This window comes from Perkinsus marinus (genome assembly GCF_000006405.1).
Source record: "Perkinsus marinus ATCC 50983 genomic scaffold scf_1104296937140, whole genome shotgun sequence".
NCBI lineage: Eukaryota > Perkinsozoa > Perkinsida > Perkinsidae > Perkinsus > Perkinsus marinus.
The window spans coordinates 84,947-98,855 of record NW_003213889.1 but is presented as its reverse complement, the minus strand read 5'-3'; the positions used below and the strand labels follow the sequence as shown (position 1 = coordinate 98,855).

The 13,909-nt window shown below is 48.6% G+C and overlaps 5 protein-coding genes across 6 annotated transcripts; 3 read left to right on the top strand and 2 right to left on the bottom strand.

Annotated features, from left to right (window-relative positions):
- Nucleotides 1–681: 681 nt before the first annotated feature.
- Nucleotides 682–3,216, top strand: Pmar_PMAR023298 (conserved hypothetical protein). 2 transcript variants are annotated; one of them, XM_002783132.1, is made up of 5 exons in its annotated part: nt 694–836; nt 888–1,233; nt 1,278–1,418; nt 1,484–1,620; nt 3,103–3,216. In XM_002783132.1, the coding sequence occupies 5 exons, from the start codon at nt 694–696 to the stop codon at nt 3,203–3,205; spliced, it is 870 nt and encodes a 289-aa protein (XP_002783178.1). In that variant the 3' UTR covers nt 3,206–3,216. The 2 variants fall into 2 exon arrangements, with proteins under 2 accessions (XP_002783179.1, XP_002783178.1); XM_002783133.1 differs by lacking the exon at nt 3,103–3,216 and having other exon boundaries at nt 682–836; nt 1,484–1,664.
- Nucleotides 3,217–3,425: 209 nt separating this feature from the next.
- Nucleotides 3,426–4,895, top strand: Pmar_PMAR023297 (3-methyl-2-oxobutanoate dehydrogenase, putative; the record flags this gene model as incomplete). The annotated part of the gene is made up of 8 exons (XM_002783131.1): nt 3,426–3,606; nt 3,656–3,753; nt 3,808–3,926; nt 3,972–4,107; nt 4,155–4,326; nt 4,374–4,465; nt 4,528–4,639; nt 4,729–4,895. 8 exons carry the CDS (start codon nt 3,426–3,428, stop codon nt 4,893–4,895), a joined length of 1,077 nt encoding a protein of 358 aa, XP_002783177.1.
- A 1,158-nt stretch (nt 4,896–6,053) lies between these two features.
- Nucleotides 6,054–7,784, bottom strand: Pmar_PMAR023296 (hypothetical protein; the record flags this gene model as incomplete). The annotated part of the gene is made up of 2 exons (XM_002783130.1): nt 6,054–6,088; nt 6,209–7,784. 2 exons carry the CDS (start codon nt 7,782–7,784, stop codon nt 6,054–6,056), a joined length of 1,611 nt encoding a protein of 536 aa, XP_002783176.1.
- A 338-nt stretch (nt 7,785–8,122) lies between these two features.
- Nucleotides 8,123–9,367, bottom strand: Pmar_PMAR023295 (Curved DNA-binding protein, putative; the record flags this gene model as incomplete). Its single annotated transcript, XM_002783129.1, has 5 exons — nt 8,123–8,575; nt 8,624–8,805; nt 8,847–8,987; nt 9,116–9,178; nt 9,226–9,367. 5 exons carry the CDS (start codon nt 9,365–9,367, stop codon nt 8,123–8,125), a joined length of 981 nt encoding a protein of 326 aa, XP_002783175.1.
- A 609-nt stretch (nt 9,368–9,976) lies between these two features.
- Pmar_PMAR023294 (RNA-binding protein, putative) lies at nt 9,977–12,050 on the top strand (the record flags this gene model as incomplete). The annotated part of the gene is made up of 3 exons (XM_002783128.1): nt 9,977–10,120; nt 10,183–11,472; nt 11,901–12,050. The coding sequence occupies 3 exons, from the start codon at nt 9,977–9,979 to the stop codon at nt 12,048–12,050; spliced, it is 1,584 nt and encodes a 527-aa protein (XP_002783174.1).
- Nucleotides 12,051–13,909: the final 1,859 nt, after the last annotated feature.

Below are 13,909 nucleotides of genomic sequence, written 5' to 3'. Positions count from 1 at the left end.
ACTTCGAGCAGTCCTCGCACGTTGTGCAAGTCGTCAACTCGTGGTGTGAATAGCGCATATCGAGATGTGGTGAAAGTGAGCTTTCATTGGTCGAAATTGGTCTTGTGTTCGACGAATTTGAACTTGCGTTTCCGAATTCATAAATTTCATTTACGAATTTGAACTTTCATTTTCAACCGGTCTACGAAAATCGAACTTTCATTTCGAATTTGAACTTTCATTTCACGAAAAACATCTTTCACTTGTCGAAAATCAAATTTCATTCATCTAATTTGTTCTTTCAATTGTTGAATTTGAGATTGAAAAGGTGTAGTCTGCTGTTAAGGAAATCTTGGCATGTCTATTTTCCAGTCAGAGTTCTTTATATCCGCGAGCGATGGGGGTGTCATCAGTGGCACTATGGGAGGCTTCCATGGCGAGGTCATCATGCCTGGTGCAACTTCAAGGAGATTGGAACTATTCTCAGATGTGGGAATTCAGAGAGTCAGGTCTTCCGTAACTCGTAATGATGACGTTGAATAGCAGAGATCAGCGCGGGTGTAAGTCATTAGCACGCGTCGGCTTGTCTCAGTTCTTGATGAGGAGACAATGTTTGTGTCGCGCGTGCTAATTTGGTGACCCCTTTCGGGTGTGGCAATCTAGCCAGAGGACTCACCGCGGTTCTCAGAGGTTTATTTTTTTCTGTTCCCCAGAATGTTATCATTCACTCAAGTCGCCAAGTGCTTTGTGCCAAGGGTCAGTGTCCTCGGGGCTTTCCATCGCAGCTTCGCTTCTTACGCGGGATACAAGAACATTTTGGTCGACGTTGATGTCCAAAAAGGGACAGCCTTGGTGACGTAATAAAAGTTGGGAAAGCTTTTCGTGAGTTAGCTGTATTTCCCGACTAGGTTGAACCGTCCAAAGTCCCTCAACGCTCTATGTGACGACCTCATGAAGGAGCTGAGCTCTGCCACCAACGCGCTTGACAAAGATGATGCCATCCATGCTATCGTCATCACTGGAGCTGGAGAAAAAGCGTTCGCTGCTGGTGCTGATATCAAGGAGATGAATAGTCGACAAACTATGGCTGAGGTTTACAAGCAGAACATGCTCGCCTTTTGGCAGGATCTAGCTAATGTCAAAAAACCAGTTATTGCAGCCGTGAACGGCTATGCTTTGGGTGGAGGCTGCGAGCTCGCCATGATGTGTGATATTGCTCTTGCGAGTGAGAAGGCGGTATTCGCACAACCGGAGGTGAGTCCTCTGTCGTATTTATAGTTAGGACCCGATATTTGCAGGTCACATTGGGTACTATACCCGGTGCGGGTGGTAGTCAACGTTTAACTCGTGTGGTCGGGAAGAGTTTAGCTATGGAACTTTGTTTAACTGGCAGACACATGCCGGCAGAAGAAGCGCTTAGGAGAGGCCTCGTATCGCATGTACGCTCTGAGCCCTTTCGAAAAATGGCAAGTCGAGAGCGGTTCGCAATCCATCTGAGCCTCAGGTCTATGCTTCGGAGGAGCTCGTTCTCAAAGCGCTCGAGATGGCCGAAAAAATAGCCTCCTCCTCAGCTCCTGCTATCGCGATGACGAAGGAAGCAGTTAACCGCGCTTATGAGACAACACTCGCTGAGGGACTGAGGTGAGTACAGTTCGCGATGTCCACGACAGACGTTCGGTCTAGTTCTAGGCGGGGGAATTTTGGCTTCTCGCTGCCGAAGTTTTGCTGACCAGTCGAATCATTGAGTTAACGATCATACTATGAGTTGATTATCCATATGACAGTCATACATGTATCTCCATGTATCATCACCTGGAGTTCGTGCTACGAGCTCCGGTATTATCCGCAGACTGTAAGTCGCGGTGGGGCCGCAGCATAGCTTGGTCTGGCTGGTTCGTCAGATGCACAGGCTTCGATCTGGACTTCGTGATATCACCCCATGAGCCGATCCCATCGGGGTGCCCAATTTGGGGGCCGATGTTAACTATTGAAATTCATGAGTGCTTATCTGCCCGAAGATGACTTATTCATCCTCGGGCATGCACGATAAGCACCCCCAAATAGGGGAGTGTCACGGCCGAAATGACGTTGCGGCCACATCATCGAATTTGGTGATCTAGACCATTCTGCACCTCGAAGATGGATTATCCAGTATTGGCGTCCAAGTTGGATACCAACTACGGCGTACGCCGTAGACAAACTCTATACGGCGTAGACTCTACGCCTACAGCGAGTGGCCGAGATAGGCGTATGACCAAGATTAGTAGGATACTCAGAGTATCCTACTAATACTAGAGTTCATACTCTATCTGATGAACAGTTGTAGAGTATTCACTATCGAAGGTCTACCGGTTGTCTGGCTATAGACGTCTTTCGCCGTATGGTCTGGGCCTCCAACGTCGAGCTTGGTACGGTTATTCCTAGGGAGTACATTCCAGGGAGAGTCACGGAACGAAGAATGCCGCTGAGTCATTTCACAGCCCAGTGAAGAAACTATTCGGGCACAGTGACCCGAACATACAGCGTCCCTCAGATTTGTATGTATCTTACTGTTAAGACGACGCGGATAATACTTATCATCCAGAGACCCCCGACAAGGGTCTTTTCAGACATTGGTCTGATGTGCATGACAGAATCGGTCGCACATACTCTGTTAACAATGTCTTCAAGCTCGAGCGGAAGGCATGATTAGCAATCACTGGACATATTCCAGGAATGTCTAAGTGTGTCATCACTCGGCTCAACCAAGTTTGTTATTCTATTATCCAGGTGTAATTGAATGGTGACAATGCTACATTGTGATGTTGGAGTTGCGAGATGGGGGCTCTTTCATGGGGGGCTTGAGGGAATCATTGCCAATGATTCATTGGCTTGCGCAGCGCAATCTAGCCGAGCAGCGCCTCAAGTCTTGTGGTGTTTAGCCTGATCCTTCACTTCCGGGCAATGAGACTCGTTATTGACGAAATAGACAACGCCGCATTGCCACTGCGTCATCGGGAACATTCTAGCTGGCACAATTGATAATTCGTGATAGCCTACCACGAATTGTCAACTGTGATCAATTGATTATTGATACCTATGACTGATAGATATCCTACAATGTGTTTCGGTTTTTATGATCAGATTCGAACGAAATATGTTCCACGCAACCTGGGCCTTGGAGGATCGCAAAGAAGGCATGACCGCTTTCGTTGAGAAACGCCAAGCACAGTGGAAGAATCAGTGATTGCCAGTTTCGTGTTCGCACATCTATGACCTGTTTCAATATCGCCGATAACGATTAGCCATAGACTCTATGGCATTGAGGTGTTGTGTATTTCAATCGTACTGAAGAGTGGTTCTTCTGTGAACGTCTCTAGCGTGGCGGCAATCCCGTTGACGATTTGACAATACTCGTTAGCTCTTGTTTTTCGAGTTTCAGAGTTTGAGTCCCGGTTGCCATTTATATGGCTCTATCCCTAAGTCGAAGGTGTCTGGGAGGCAATGCTGGCACTATAAGCTTCCGTAGCCGTGCTGGGTCTACCGCACCGGCTCCTAAGGAACCGTCTGAAAAGATGAACATGTTTATGGCTATCAACTCTGCAATGACGGTCGCAATGGAGGAGAATCCGAAAACTGTGGTGTTCGGTGATCCATCCCATCTCCGAGTTGTATTGACGGAATTGTGGATCTGCAGGTGAGGACGTCGCTTTCGGAGGAGTCTTCCGCTGTACAGTCAACATGCGAGAGCGATTTGGCCCTGAACGAGTGTTCAACTCTCCGCTTACAGAGCAGGTGAGACTGTTGGCAGCGGTATTGACTGCTGGCTCAACGGTTAGAATGCTGTAGGGTATTGCTGGATTTGCTTTCGGGATGGCCGCCACGGGAGGGCACGATGTCATTGCTGAGATCCAATTCGCTGACTATATATATCCAGCATTCGACCAAATCGTCAACGAAGGGGCTAAGTAAGACTTGTGGAACACTAGTGCATACTTCCGCACCGATTCGAGGTATCGCTACCGCTCATCGGGTGCTTATCACGTCGGAGGTGTCACCTTCCGTGCTCCCTCTGGTGCGGTCGGTCATGGCGGGCTATATCACAGTCAGAGTGTTGAAGCTTTCTTCGCTCACTGCCCAGGGATCAAAGTCGGAACCGTTGTCCACAGAGACCTTTGGGCTGAGTGTGGTTTCAGGTTGTCATACCGCGTTCAGCACTACAGGCTAAAGGTCTACTCCTTGCGTGTATCAGAGATCGAAACCCATGCGTTTTCTTTGAACCCAAGGCCCTTTACAGAGCTAGCACTGACGATGTGCCGACTGGGGACTTCGAATTACCTCTGGGCGTAGCTGACATTGTTAAAGAGGGTACCAAGGACGAGTTCAATCCCTAGGACGCGAGTGCCGTCTTGCAGGATCTGATATAACGGTTGTCGCCTGGGGCAATCAAGTTCATAGATGTATAGATGCCGCCGATATGGTCTCGAAGGAAGGTATATCAATAGAAGTGAGTTAATCTGCTATCTCTCGATTGAATCGAATCGATTCAAATGGTTCCGCTTGTCATAGGTGGTGGACCTGCAGACTATCATCCCCTGGGATCGCGAGGCAGTAGTGAATTCAGTCAAAAAGACTGGGAGATGTGTCATCGCCCACGAGGCGCCTCTCACTAACGGCTTTGGTATGGCATTGAGCATCAGGCGGGTCTTTCATCGTCACAAAAATCAAACATGGTGTGATGTCTCACGTGATCTGTTGTCATCCTATTAGGTGCCGAAATCGCGGCTAGGGTACAAGCCGATTGTTTCCTATCATTATTGGCTCCCGTTAGCCGCGTGACTGGCTTTGACACACCTTTTCCCTTGGCTTGGGAGGAGTTCTACGTGCCCAATAAACATCGTGTTGCCGATGCGATTAGAAGCACAGTCAATTTTTGAAGGCGAAGGCCCTCCATGGAGTTTTCCGACATGAAGTGATATCGAGTTCAGAGTTTTGACTCAAAACTTTTGAAGGCATTTTACGTCAAACACGGGGGAACATAGTGATAGTAACTTCTGTGCCCTGGTTGGAGTTCGATGGTGTTCGAAAGAGCGAGTGAGAAGTTCCAGTGAATTGATTCCCAGTTAGTCGATCGTCCTTAAGGCGCCTCTTCGTAATCAGAATTTCGTCGATGACGTTCTCGTCCAGGCCGAGTCCCACCATTGTCTCCTGGAAGCAATCAACGTGATAATTCGTGACATCGAGGCTCTTTGGGATCTGAGTTAGGTCTCGACCTTTAGAAAAACTCGACAACTTTTCTCCCTCCACCGTTGTAGATCTTGGGACATCCGAGTAGCTTAATGAAAGATTAGTATCAGACCGTCTCGAATTCTTTTCTATGGGGGGTCACTGAAGAAATGGTACTTTATGCGGGCATCACCAAGCACTGTCATCTGTAATCACTACGATGTGTACAAAGACTGCGGGCCGCAGGATATTCACACAGAATATAGGTAGCTCGAGGCCCTCGAGTCGAGTGTACCATCCCCCAACATCGTTGAATAGGTGATGAAGGCCTACAAGTTCATCATGCGTTTCAACCCGACAAACAACGGGACAGAGAATTGTCAATGCGATACAAGCACTCTGAATACCAACGGGTTTGACATCCTTCACGCTGCTGATAGTGGCAGGCCCGCTCACGCTCTACCACTCTTGATGGCACCCACAATGCTCAGCCGATCATCACCCTACTGATGCGATCCCGACCCATCGGCACTTACAACATGTCATATCGAGCTTTCACGTATAATGACGGATAATGATGTGCTCTATCTAGCTTAAATTGATTTACTCCCCTCTCCAAAAGGCATCGTATGTTGGTAGCACTCAACACCGTGTGGAGGTAACAATGAGAGAAAACGTTTAGAAGCGTTGACGCATCGAGCATGACTACTGCCGAAATGAATCTGCGACACAGAACTGCTCAGAACTTTATCATAATTATCATCACAATCAAACTTAATCATAGTAATGCTATCGCGAGACTCTAAGTCAACGATCTCGTTGGAAATGTCAAACTTGAGGAGTGCCTCCCTCCATACTTGACCACAGAACTAATGTCTGCTGAACAACCTTGGGCCACAGAATCCTGAATCACATCACAACAATATGAATGCCTAAGCTGCCGGTGAAATTTTTACTCGCTAATTTATCGTAAATGAGCATCTCGCACACATCACACAGGCGCGTGAACCGTCGAATGACTTACCCGTGTTTTCGGGAGGCCACATGTCAACACTTGAGCTCCTCGACTGCAAATTCTCTGCAGGAAGGCCGAGGATAGCACCAAGTTCATTTTTTATTCGAAGTCGGGATCTATCATCTCTTTCATTAACGTCCTCAGTCACATTGGCAACCGCTGTGACCAGCAATGATAACCTTCGCTCCATGTTCTTGTCACCAGCTCCGACGCTTCTCGACGTGCGAAGGTGTGCCAAGGGATTGCTTCGACGAAGTCGCTCTATTGTCATGAGAATCCTGGACTCTTCCTCGCGGTGAACCTCTGTCACTGTAGGCATACGGCGTAGTTGAGCCGAGTCCAACGGGGCGGCGATGGTCCCGGGCGAGTCAATCCACTTCCGTCGGACTTCATACACCAGGGACCTCGCTTGGCGCACAGACAGAGCGTCCCCTCTATGAGCGGGCGACAGAGAAATGCCACGAATGAGGCCCTCGAGAATGATGATTTTATCATACCATGCGGCTTGCTCTAGAATACGACCAGGTTTAGCAGAGCTGGTGACCTTCGAAATGGCCTCAACAATGCCATCGTCGAGCAGCATCTGCAGTGTGTTACGTCTCTCACACGTCGAGTCCTCAGCAGTGACCACCCAAACCAGCATTCTTGCCAAACAACCAGATAGCTTCTCTTTATACCTCGTATTCTTTCCACAATCATTCTCGCTCACTAGTGGCACCGTCGCTGAGGAGGAGCTTTTGCCAGGGCGGTCACCAATGACGAATCGTAACGCGCGTTTGAGGAAGCCTTCACTGTGACTACGGACAACTGCTATTGGCTTGACCAATGACCAAGAAGCCCCAGACCACGCTGAAGCCTGCTCTTGCATCACATCATACAACAGACCAACACGAGGAATTGCAAAGTCAGCAGTGATCCGAAGAATTGCTTCAGCGGTAGCCCTTCTAGTTCTAGCGAGGCATCGGGTACAGATCTCATCGCTTGGACTAGGTTGTTCTTTCAGTGAGTACACCCCCCGCTGTGCCGACTTTCGGCAACATTCAGGGACATACAAGGCGGCTTGCTCGATGAGGAATTTGTTGGCCTTGAAGACGTTCGTGGGATCCATAGGCGCTAAGTACTTCTTCCCCACAGCCGAATTGCAAGTGCTGCACTTGACATCACACACGACATATCTTCCTGTTGTGAAGGTTGTAGTATATGCGAGCCTCTCCTCGACTATCATGGGATGCATGACCCAGTCAACGAGGAAAGCCGGTCCTCTTCCACCGTGATAATTGTCGCTTAGAATAGCACAGTTCACAAGAACAGGCGAATGACATACCGCACAGTAGAAGACCATCGTATTAGGTAAGCCATTGTTCAGACCAACAGAGACACTTCGAATACGATCACCACCAACAGCTTCATCAGGATCTTGGCTGCACAAAGCGATCTCACGTGCCTCAGGAGTTCGAATAGTCGCAGGGCGCATAAGATGCACCGACGGCAGCTGAGCGAGAGCTTCCATATACCGACTAAACCTCGACATGCAGAATTCCGAGGCGTCGGTCGTCTTACAGATATCGTCAGGCGTGGTAACCATTCGGTGTAGTAGAAGTCGTATTCGTTGAAGCATGGCTCTATTGACCAACGCGAGGGCCATGAGCTCAAGAGGGGTGTCGAGGGCATACACCAAGACTATCTCATCAATCACGTCTTGAGGAAGATCTTCCCAACACAGACACCCTTTAGACCGAGGCATACACAGAGGACTGTCGAAACTACTACAGCTGGTAGCGGTAGTAGAATATGACGAGTTGGACATCATTGAACTGTACTTAAATAGTCAGAGCTCCACCTCACAGTTAGAGTGATCCCTATGGCAACTTACAAACAAAAGCGACACTTTGTGGTGAACAACAGCAATCTCATGAGCACAGTTCAGTCCAAAGACTTCAATTGCATAATAAGTTCTCTCTGTCTGTCATTTATCACTTCAGGGAATTTAATGTTGAAATGAATGACCAAATCGCCAACACCGCCACCCTGTCGAGGTGCGCCTTTGCCTAAGAATCTTCTAGTGGTAGTTGCCGTCACTACTTCATCTATCGGAAGCCTCAGGATTGCCCCCGATACCAGGTCAGGGATCTCCACATTCACACCGAGAAGGCAGTCCCAAACACAGACATCCTCATCATAATGGAGGTCACCAGAGCCCTCAGAACACAAGGTGAACCCGTCTTGAGGACCAAACCTCACAGTGACCAACAGTGGCCCCGGTCTGGAAGCCCCTGGCTCTTCAAGTCCCATGCCCTCATAGCGCATGACCGAACCATTGACGGTGCCAGGCGGGATAGTAACTTTAAGCTCACGGCCTTGATCTAGTTCTATCGTCTGACACACGGCCATTCCCGGCGTTCAGGACACAAGGAGATTACTTACTTTGGTGACCCCTGCCACAGCCTCCCGTAGGGTAATGTCTAGCACACGGTTAGCAGCAGGGCCTTGGGACTCGGCTGCTATTTTGATGCTCTCCTGCTTCTCACGTATGAGGTCAGCGAAAGGCGAGTACGAACCGAAGAAGGCCTCATAGACCTCCATAGCGTCGACCTTCACTGGAGAACCTAAAGGAGTGTTGAGTTGTACTACAGTGAACAGCGGCCACCTTCCAAGACGGTCCCCGCAACGCCATAGAGGAGACCTTCATGGCCGTAGCGATCATAGACAAGTCGACTTTGAGAATCATTCAGGACCGAATAGGCCTCCGCCGCTAGCTGGAATTGGGATGCGGCATGAACGCGTGAGCCTGAAGGACGGTGAGCTCTATGCTATTATGGCGATGAAATCGATTTCAGGATAACCCTACAGAAAATACTAAAGTCCAAGAATGAAAGTAGTTCTAGTGGATGTAGAGTATCAAACGCCTCTCCCTACTTTCAGGATATTTGTCTGGGTGCCACTTGAGAGCAGCGAAGCGATAGCCATTGCATATTTTACCTAACATGAAGTCCTCGACCACACATGCCCGGCGTATCGGGAGCTACTCTGGGAGGCCGCACGAGGCACATCTAGGACAGCGTAGTAGTCTGGTAGCTTCAAACTCCTGGTGCCGAAAGGGATATCCCCGACAGCTCCGACTAGCTCAGTCGAGAAAACCTCAGGTTGAGCCTCGGCAGAAATCGACATTATACAGTTGGACAGGCCTTGCCTCGAATTCACAATGCGAACTGATTGAACACCAAGGGCCCGTCACGCGCCACAAAATACAAGAGTCTATTTCGGGGAGACGAAGACTCCTGATAAATTGTACAAGTGCATATACTGTGCCAGGAACCGTTACTGCACAATCACTTCTAAGTGGTTCGGTAAATCGATTAGGATTTCGCTGAACTCTGTGCCACGCTGTGCATCGCAGCAGTTGACTATTAGTATAGTCAACTCGGCTACCCTCAGTGAAGGTCCATCATCAACACGTAAACTACGTGCCAGTGAGGTTACGTGAAGCAACCGATGTGGCGAACTCGGCTGACCACTGGTTTGAATGCACCTTATATAGGCTTAGCTGTGGAGAGGCAATAAGTGCTACTTGTGGTTGATATTACACGACGTCTTCAAAACTACTAGAGAGGAGACAGGTGGGAGTTGAAGCCGTGGACAGACCGTCAGGACTCGCGTGTGCGGAAAGTGCAGAAAGCGCACGCCAAAGTGATCGATTTGACAACGTTGTTGCACGACTTGGCATTCTAGTACGTCTTTTCAGCTGACTCGTCAACTTACTACTGTTATAATAATCTCATGAAAATGCAACCCGTCAGTGACAGTGCTGCGATGACTACACCAACACTTTCCGGACAGTCCCCGACCAAGGGGGACGACAGAAGGCGAAGGAGCCCTAGGAAAGCCAGTAACGATAAATTCGATAAGACCAATATGGAACCGGTAGAATACGTGGGGAGGCATTACTAGCGCGAATAGATGGAATATACTTCCTTTGTTTTCAGCTCTCACCAGAGTCGTACCCCCGAGGGCATTCAGGGTCCCCACTAGCGTCGTATACTGGCCTGGTGACTCCACTCAATAGGCCCTGTAGGGCAGCATCATCCTCTATTGGTCACACCACCACAGCAGGGGGAGGGGGCTTTGGCTCACTATATGGCGGTAGTCCCAGTACCAGTGCTGGCCTGCCGTCTCCTCCTCCTGTTAGAAGTATCTCCTTCAATGGTGCTAGCGAGGCTATGCATCATCATCACCATCAGGGAGGGTTAGTTCCCCCTGGTACTGGTAAAAGGTCAAATTCGAGGTCGGGCTTTCGTATTTTTTGCCGTGTGGATTGCCGTGCATCTCCTCAAAGACCGATCCCATCTAGAGAGGCCGTCTGTGATTACTTCAGCTACTTCGGTTCAATTCTGGATTGCTATCTACCAGAGTCGGCCACCAACGTTGCATACGTATGCTTTGAGGACAGCCAGTCTCTTGAGGATGTCATGGCACAGGAGCGCCCTCACGTTGTAGAGGGGACCCAACTCACCGTCACTAGGGCCCAACCTCGCCCAGACTACTCGGTCAATACTGATAGAATATTTGTCAAACACGTGCCAGACAGTGCCACCAGATTGGATCTGCGTGCTTACTTTAATAACTTTGGTGAGGTCACGGACGTCTACATCCCGAAGGATAAAGCCACCGGTGCCCAGCGTCGCTTCGCCTTTGTCACATTCCGTGATGTACGCTCGGCTAGAGCGGCTCTAGGAGCGAGCACGCATGTGATACATGACCAAGAGGTTCAGGTTATGCCAGCTGAGGCCCGTCCACAGTCGACATCAACTTCGACCTCGATGGTTGGTCATAGTTCCCCACACACTCGTCCATCTCCAGTGATGGAACCCTACAATCGAACTATGAGGAGTCAAACAGACTCCATGGTATTGCCCGCCTCTATAAGTAGCAGTACTACTACTACGACTACTGGGAGGAGACCCTCGACACCGTTGGTGCCTCTTCTACCGGCACCTCGGTCCGATGGGTTCAATTCTATAGATGAGGGCTGTATCGAAACGGTCCCATCATGGCAATATTCGCAGCCAACGAGGGCCGCAGAAGTGAACAGAAATGAACCCACGGACGATATGGGTGATGACGCCCACATGGTGTCTTTGGCGACGTCGGTTAGTCACTTACTGGACAGCAGTCCGAGTAGTATGGGAGGAGGCAGTGACGAGGAAGCCGGCAATCACAGCCCTGAGAAGCTGCTGAAGGAAAGCCTCAGGAGGACAGTGGATGTGGAGGATCAGGTGAGGCACTAAAGTGATCGATAGCGGCGTCGTTCTGTGCGTTGTTGCTAGTGTTTGGTGAGAGTCAGTTTCCTATGTATTCATATCAAATAGTAATTATGATGATGAAGTTTCACCCGTTTTACGTGAAGTGGTGTGATACTCTGTGAAAACCCGTATGCAGTTGTTTGTGAAATATGTTTTTTACTAGTGTTTTCATATCACGGGTGAAACTCCAACATACATCTAGTACTACAGTGATTGGAAATAAATAGTATATTATTAATACTATGTGGTTGGTTATACGTAAAATAGGATTTATTACTACTACATTGGAGTTGCACCCGTGGTATGAAAAAGACTAGTATATTTAACGACTGCTGCAAAGCGCGAATATCGGGTTCCTTACCGCGTATCACACCAAACGTAACACAGAGTAATCCTTTCAGGTTGCACGTCGGTCTCTGGAGTCACCCTTTGCCAATGCGATGTCACCGTTGTTGAGCTTTGAGGAATTTGTTCCGGCCCAACTGCCCCCTGCGGTCATTCGAGACGGTCACCAAACCCCAGCCGTGTCGAGATCGCCGTTCGTCCTGTAGAAGTCGGCCCAGTCGACTTGGCACCAGAGCCTCGGGTTGTTGATTACTGATACACTGTCTTGTAGTGGTCTTTTGAGAGGGTATAGTAATAATTATAGTGGCAGTATATGTAGCTACTGCTATGGTGGTTAATCATGGAAAGAGGAGTCTATTGTGATCATTTTCTGTCTCTATCATTGTCGAACTCATACTACTACTGCTGCTGTTATTGTTCTAAAACTATCATAAAACAAGAGACGTCGTACTACTACTGCTACTCTAGTTGGTCCTTTCATATAGAAACTGTCCGGTCGATACGGTCGTATAGTATTCAACTTTTTCGTCCATAGCTACGATTGATCATTGATGCCAAGATTTGTGGTCGGTTGAGATCGCAAGCCTCACTGATGTCTTACTGCTATTACTTCTATTACCATTGCCACACTGTCTTCGTAGAAGCTTCTCATTTTCGACTCGGTAGTGTTTGTTGAAAATCACTCCCTGTTTGAAAAATTCTGATGTGCGAAACATGCCCCTTTTTCTACGGTTCGGTACACATACTTGTTGTTCACTGGAGCTGCTATATTCCCGCTAAGTTTTTTTTCTCGCCGACGTCTTCAGTCTTTCATCCAGGAAAGCGTCTCGTACTCAGGAAGATGTTTGTATTTTGGTGGTGCTGGCTGTCTGAAAATAGTCATCATCATCAGTAGACTAGGAGGCTTTTGAAGTCACTACCATTTGAGTTGCGACCCTTTCTTAAATGAGACTGATTACTGCTGTCGTCATAAATTCATTGTTAGTATCGTCAACGTGTATGCCGTCCCGGCATTGCTTTTGCCAGTTTTTCCTGTACCCTTATTCCATGTATTATATATTGATGATCATCTAGTAAGGTAGCCTCGGTGATGACGGCCATGAATGGGTCGTGTGTGGGGTCAGTCTGGTGTGGTCGTGGTTGGTAGTGGTAGTAGTAGTAGAATTTTATATACTGATTTCATATGGTTGGGAGGAAACAGTCTTGATCCTGTTGTCATTTGCTTCGGCAAACTGCTCATATGGTATGGTTCATATTCACATCTGCTAGTCTATAATGTTATCGTATCCTTTTGTGTAGAAGGGCTATACTGAGTAGCCATCGGAGCAATAGAAGTGAACCATTTCTCGCAATCATATCTCACTCTGCGTCATTATCTTAGACAGTGTTTTGGTATTACCACAACGGTTTCGAAGTATCACCATATGCATTGCGTTAGATAGTTCACGAGGGAAGCACACAGCGTTGAAGACTGACGATGTCGTTGTCACGATGCAGCACGAGTGGTAACAGTGATGTAATTGCTATCGTATATGTTCAGAGTGTATTTCCTGATAATGCCTGTGGACCCCGAATACCTCCTCGGTCAGGCAGCTGTCGAGAGACGTCGTGAGAGGAAAAGGCGTTCCTATCGTCGACTGGCTCTACGCTGTAGTTGCCTTATCTTGGTTGTACTCATCGTTGTCTGCATTGGTGGCTTTGGCGTCGCGGTCACCCAAGCGTTACATGCTCATGATGTGGAGTTGCTTGACAAAAGAAATGTCACTGCGTCTACTATACAGTACACGTTAAACTATACGTATGAGGGCCACATAAGTCCTGGGCAGTGGATCAAGTACGAGGCGCCCTCTGAGCGAGTTCGTAACTATTCCCCAGTTTCCACCGACGATAGCAATGTGACCATGCTTGCCGTCAAAGTCCGTACTGGCGTGTCATTGGAAATGGCTGAGGACGTCTGGCCCGGTTCTATGATGCACATTTCCGGTCCCTTCCCTCCTCTACCCAGCCTCCTCCGCAGTCTGGACACGTCAGCCCATAGAGTCGGCTTCTTCTGCTTTGGTGGTGC

Excerpts from the sequence above, each read along its gene's own strand:
- Pmar_PMAR023298 (XM_002783133.1), top strand. The coding sequence starts at position 694 with ATGTTATCATTCACTCAAGTCGCCAAGTGCTTTGTGCCAAGGGTCAGT. Across the intron at positions 837-887 it reads AAAGGGACAGCCTTGGTGAC|GTTGAACCGTCCAAAGTCCC; the intron begins GTAATAAAAGTT and ends TTTCCCGACTAG. Across the intron at positions 1,419-1,483 it reads GGAGAGGCCTCGTATCGCAT|GTCTATGCTTCGGAGGAGCT; the intron begins GTACGCTCTGAG and ends TCTGAGCCTCAG.